The 6,060-nt window shown below is 36.1% G+C and overlaps 1 protein-coding gene across 1 annotated transcript in view; it reads right to left on the reverse strand.

Annotated features, from left to right (window-relative positions):
* The window catches only part of TMX3 (thioredoxin-related transmembrane protein 3), a gene marked incomplete at its 5' end in the record, with an annotated part of 30,789 nt that extends 24,836 nt beyond the window's left edge, over positions 1–5,953 (reverse strand). The window contains 3 exons of the mRNA XM_010291626.1: positions 173–296; positions 1,501–1,540; positions 5,899–5,953. Of these exons, the coding sequence (XP_010289928.1) occupies positions 173–296; positions 1,501–1,540; positions 5,899–5,953 (219 nt within the window). The remainder of the gene's footprint in view (positions 1–172; positions 297–1,500; positions 1,541–5,898) is intronic.
* Between the last annotated feature and the right edge of the window lie 107 nt (positions 5,954–6,060).

Below are 6,060 nucleotides of genomic sequence, written 5' to 3' on the forward strand. Positions count from 1 at the left end.
GTGATAAAAAACACATGCTACAGCATGTTGTCACTTTTAGAAAGAAAAAGATCAGAAACTGTTCTCCAATAGCATGCATTTGCTATGATACAGAACAGAATAACTAATGAAAATAATTCAAGTTTCAAAATGAAGGCTGTCATGAAATTGCCCCTAACCAAACAATACTTACTAGAAAAGGAAGTTGCATCCATCTTCCCAACTTTTACTGGAGAGCCCATGTTTTGCATTTCTATACCCACTTCATTCCACACAGGCTCTAGTTTCTTGCAGTGGCCACACCAAGGTGCATAAAACTGAGAAGCAAATACATTTGATTAGAAAAAAAAAGAAAAAGTTGAAGAGGAATAATTAAGAGAAGTTGATTCTATGATTAATTCTCAAATACATTAGCAAGGCTTGTTTTCCATTCGGGGTGGTAAGTTATACGTCTTAATAAAACCACACATTAATTACAAAGCTGGAGTGACAAACAGAGCTTTTACGATTTGGTGCTACTTTTAATACAAAAGCACAAGTTTGAAAAGAATACGTTCAATTGCTATACTATTATACAGTTCCTTATTTAAAAACAGGCTGTGTGGTAACATTTAAAAAAATAAAACTCTTCCTCTTTTCTTTGAAAGTTAAAATATCATGTAATCAGTTTATCCAGGAATATGAATTTATTCACCAATAGGGGAACATTATTCTTTGAAAGGTAGGGCAAAATATATATACGTATACTTCTCCAAGTTGCCCTCTCGATTTCAGTTCTTCAGCAACTATTTTATACAAGCACACTGTAAAATTGATCCTGTTTTCTCAGGACCAAGCAGAGCTGCAAGACTTCATTTCATCTTTCCACCTGTATCTTGCTGCAACACCTCAATGAAAATCACAACTTCACAAAGCTGGGTTTTGTTTTCCTATACATTACTGATCAGTTATGAATCTGCATATATAGTTTTCGCCACTCAAGAATCACAAATTTGAATTGTACAATTTGGGAATTACAGTTCATATTTGGGTGAGCTAAAGAATTTTATCTCATTCCCAAACAAGCTCAATCTTTTTAATAATTCCTTGCCTCTGAAGTAAAGAGTACTGAATCTTTCCAAATATGTTAGAAAACTAAAAGTAGTCTTTCATGTATTTGATGTTGCAGTGCTAAAAGTCTAGTCACAAACTAGCTGGTATAACTAAGGAATGGAATTGTAAAAATTCTGAACAGAGGTTATCACCTCATGACTGTGTTAGGTAATCTGCTTTCCTTTTTTAAGGAATGTAAAATACAGGATGAAGCCTGTCTGCATCCAGTACTCAGTCTAATTCCTGGTTCATCCTGAACAATACAGACAGATTGCTTATCCATCGTGTCAGAAGAATTACTGTCATGTAATTTTTCTGCACAATGTACAAATGATTTTCCAAACAATGAAGCAGCCTTACTACACAGAGTGCAGCATTGTACATTTTGTGTTTTGATTTCCACTAGCAAAATTTTTCTCATGTACTCACATCTACAAGCCAAATATCATCTTTACGGTTTTCTTTAAACCTAGGAGGGGAAAAAAATTAAATCAATATAAATAAGTGAAGTGCATAGGTGAAACAGGTAAAGTCTACAATTAACTACAAATACTAGAATTCTGTTTTGTTTCTTTACTTGGAGGTGGGGGGAAGGAGGAAGTAGTTATATTTCAGTATTAAGATTGCCCCTGCACATGATACTACATACACAGTTGTACCAATTAGGTTTCTACAACCATTGGCCAAAATGAAACAAAAAAACCCAAACCAAAACAAAAAACACACCAACAGCCCCTCCCCCAAAAACAGTAAGAAATCAGAAAACACACGAAATATATTTGATTAGGATATTTAACCTAAGGAGAAGTAGTATTTTGCAGTTGTTCTAGTTACATTAAATACTGCTGTTGACTGTTTGGAAAATGTTGCATTTTTATAGATGAACTAATACAAATCCTGTTTTACACTGTTAATCTTTGCTTTCCTGAATGTAGACTAACTAAATTATCTATGATGTTAACATGCAAAACAATTTTAGTTCAACCTCCTTCAACACTGTACTATAGGTGTGGAGTTTATGCTTTTATCAAAGGTGCACACAAGAAACCAACTTACTAGAATAAAAAGTTCAAGTTACTGATCAAAACCAAAAGACACACAGAGGTACTTCTGAATACTTTTAATGCTAGAGCAATGACATCTTAATAAACTGACTAGTTTTATTAACTGTAGATCTGTGACTAAATGCTAACACCTATAAAACAAAAATAGAACATGATAAATCAAAGTTCCTTGGTACCTCTTGAAATGTTGCTTACACATTCCACAGAACTGTTGTCACGACAAGATTCTAGACATTATTACTTAACTATTTCTATACTGAGAATTAAATACAACAGAATTTTAATATAAGGTTTATTTTTTAAAAAGATGGGCTTCTGTAAAAGTGACTGGAACTGGGACTAATGTCACATGCTATAAAGTACATTATACAACACTCTTACTGTAACACTCTTATTGTTAAAGGAGATGAATATATATAATTACACAAGTGTATGATCTATACTCTAAGTTAAGATCCAATTAATAGAAGTTGTATGCCAACTCATCAATTTCCAATATGCAGCATGCCTATAAATGGCTCATAGACAGTAAACAGAAATAGAGAATATTTATTAGATTTTATTTAAAGTTTAATATATTTGTAATGGTCCACAATAGTCTTGAAGAAATATTAATGCTCATGCTGGCCTACTGCTTGAAAAAATAATTCAGAAATTATTAATATAATGTAATTACAGCACTGAGTGTTTGAAACTTAGAATTGCAGTATTTCACGAGTAAATTCAAGCCTTTTTTCTAATTGATGGCATACCAAGGTTGCAATGCTTGTACAGCAGAAAAGGTATTTGCAGCAACTAACATAAAAATGCTGGTTTCTTGTAGCAGTTTTAAGTCACAAAATTGCTTAGTTGAACACCTCACTAAAAATTTACTTCACCACTCTAAGTGCTACAGAGCTAATGACAGAACTAGTCAGAGTCTAGCATCTCTTGAGAACTCTAATGAAGCTCCAGCTAACTTCCAACTACAAAGTCAAATAACTGGTGATGATGCAAGAGGCAGAAAGCAGCTACTGGATCATCAGATCCTGGGCCATGCTTCAATTTTGAGTACCACCTTTGGTTTGAAAAAGAAAACTTTACAATGCAATGTTCTCCTCCCCCTGCCACAGTATGATGGTTATGGGAGATTGCAAAGAGTATTAAAGCACTGAGAAAGGTAGACTGAAATCTTACAACACCAGTAGACAGCAAGAAAAATACAGAAACATTTTGAGGCAGAACATTCCAATGGAACTTAATAACTTTGACCTAAGATACTACAAAAAATAGTGTAGTTTTTACAGTAATAAATCTCAAGTTGTGCCACTCATTTACAAGCACCTATTTAATTAAAAGATCAACTACCACAGATACTAAAATCTGAAGTGTGACAAAATCCAGCTATCTAAACTCATTCTAGTTTTGGTAATGTCAATGATTAAATTATTAGACAGTATTAATGAAGGTCAACATACTGTTGAAAGAAAACGGAAACCTTTGTACAAATGGGTATTTAAGAATTTTCTGAAGGTGCTGTTTCTAAGCTCTGTAAATACATTTCCAAGTGTAAAATTTCAGTGTCTCATTTTAATTGTCCTATACAATCCCATCTCTCTCAGCTGACACAGACACAATTATACTGGTGGAAAGCTGGCACAGGTGTTGCACATCCTTGAATCAAAAAATTGTTTGTCTCAAATACATACACCTTCCCAATATTTGGCACTACATGATCAAACATTGCCTCAACCTCCACTTAATCCATGCACCACACTTAATGATTAACAGTTAAAAGAAAACAGCACGAAGCAAAACTGCAGACTAAGGCCACAATTCCAAGGGCCTTAAACCAACCCAGACGCTGCTTCTATTCCTCCCTGTCTCCCTTCTCACCCACCTTGCACCGTTTCTGATGCTTCTGATCCTGGGCTGAGCTACAAATGCATCCTTACAGACAGAAAAATATTTCCTTTTTCAGTCAGGTTACTTACCTGCCTTGTTATCACCCTGGAACAACTCAGCAAATATCATAAGATGAGTACTTATCAGAGGCAGCCAGCAGTTAGATCAGCATAAGCTGATAGGAGCCACAGCTCTTCTTTTGCATCCCTTACACAGCGCTGTTGGGTGATGCTAGGTAACTTGCACCTGTTAGTTCTTCTCTGCTACTTCTTTTCCTATATCCGGTAAGCTTGGGAAAGGGACCTGCACCTTGTGCTAGTAGGCATTTTTTGCAACTACCAAAATTCAAATAAAACCCAAAGTTTTCAGTGACAGCAAAAACTCCATAATCTCTAGGTATCTATAAAATGAAAAACTTGAAACTTTCACCAGCCACTGCTAACATTTTTTTTTTAAAGTAGTTGTTTTTCCTGAACTTTTTAACCATTTGCCAATTAGTTAAAAGAAAGAAAAAAAAAAACAGCAACAAAAAACCTGTCCTGAACAACTCACCATTTAATTCTTACTCCCAACTGCAAAGACGGGCATCTGTATAGTTTTGTAGTTCAAAAATCCAACTGTTCTAAAATAGGATTTTCTTTTATCAGCTATTTTAAAAAAGTTGTGACTACAGTATTATGTTTCTTCACTTCAAAACAGCAATTAAATTTAAATTTACACCTGTGGAAACCTGATATGGGAGTATGATGTGGGAGCAGACGTACGTACTATTTTATTCACTTAGCCTCTTTATCATCAGCCCTTGGAAACATGAGGCATGTTTCAAAAACAAGCTTTGAAAATCAATTCCAAGCAGCTCCTGTGTTTCAGTTGCCTTTTTTTTTTTTTACAACACTTTAAAAAGCAAAGATGCTGATCTATCTTCGATACCCTTTCCATACATTCCCATTCCCTCCCCCATAATTCCACTGCACCTAATTTGATCTTATGATTATCTGCTCTAGCTGAATAAGCAATATGGTCAAAAAGTGAGTGTTTTCTGACTGTTCAGCTCTATGATGCAATTTATCATGGACTGAACTCTAATTAAAAGACTGCCTTTGAGCAGCCATCTAATGTCACCTTCTCCTCCCCTACCAGCTAGTATCTTCTGTCCTTCCTATATCAATTTTAATACAAGTGCTGCTTTGTAGCACTTTAGGTAAACCTGCTGATCTGACAAAAATTAATTTTATTTTTCAAAAGTTAGTTTTTATTGGGAATAGGAAGTACGTAGCCATCAAAATGCTAAAGGAAGGCAGTACACAAACAATGACACTACACAACCAAGTTAAGGGCAGGACTACCCATTGCAACACCTCTAGAGTCTCAGGCCTAAATCTGTTGTAAAAGCACACTTTTATATTGGAATGTAATTGGCTCTTCAAGCAGCCATGAACTAGTCCTGCAGGCCTCCTTCTCTCTTCCATTTCTGGCCATGCATGAATGCACTTCTACTCACTTTCCCAACTCCCTGTGGCAGCTACACAGCAAACTAATGAAAAAGTTAAACACAACTTTTATTTGGGGCAGGCATCAATCCACCGATGTATTTACCAAAAAGAAACAAAGCACAAGGAAACCAACGTTTTTGGCAACAGCACCCATGAAGACAGCTTTAAAAAAAAACCTGCAAAATCTAAGTGTTCCTCAGCTAATTAATTGCCACTACTTAATACAGGCAACCCTCTTTCCGCCATTTCTCCTAAAAAAGAGACAAACTTTTCCAGTGTAGCCTTCTTGACAACCACACTCCACACAAAGCTGTCAGTCTGGAGTCATCCCCCCGGAAAAAAACAAACGATATTTAAGCAATAAGGCAAGACACCCCAGTACTTACGACTCATCTAGATCCTCCACAAAACCCGCACCTGATGCCACCACATGCGCAACCACTGCGAAGTAAGGAAAAGCGTACGGTGAGCGAGCTCCAAACCAAACTGGGGGTGCTCACCCACGCCAGCTGACAGGCCCAAGGCCAGAGCGCCCTTCCAGCGCTTCG

This window comes from Phaethon lepturus, unplaced genomic scaffold (genome assembly GCF_000687285.1).
Source record: "Phaethon lepturus isolate BGI_N335 unplaced genomic scaffold, ASM68728v1 scaffold707, whole genome shotgun sequence".
Lineage (NCBI taxonomy): Eukaryota > Metazoa > Chordata > Aves > Phaethontiformes > Phaethontidae > Phaethon > Phaethon lepturus.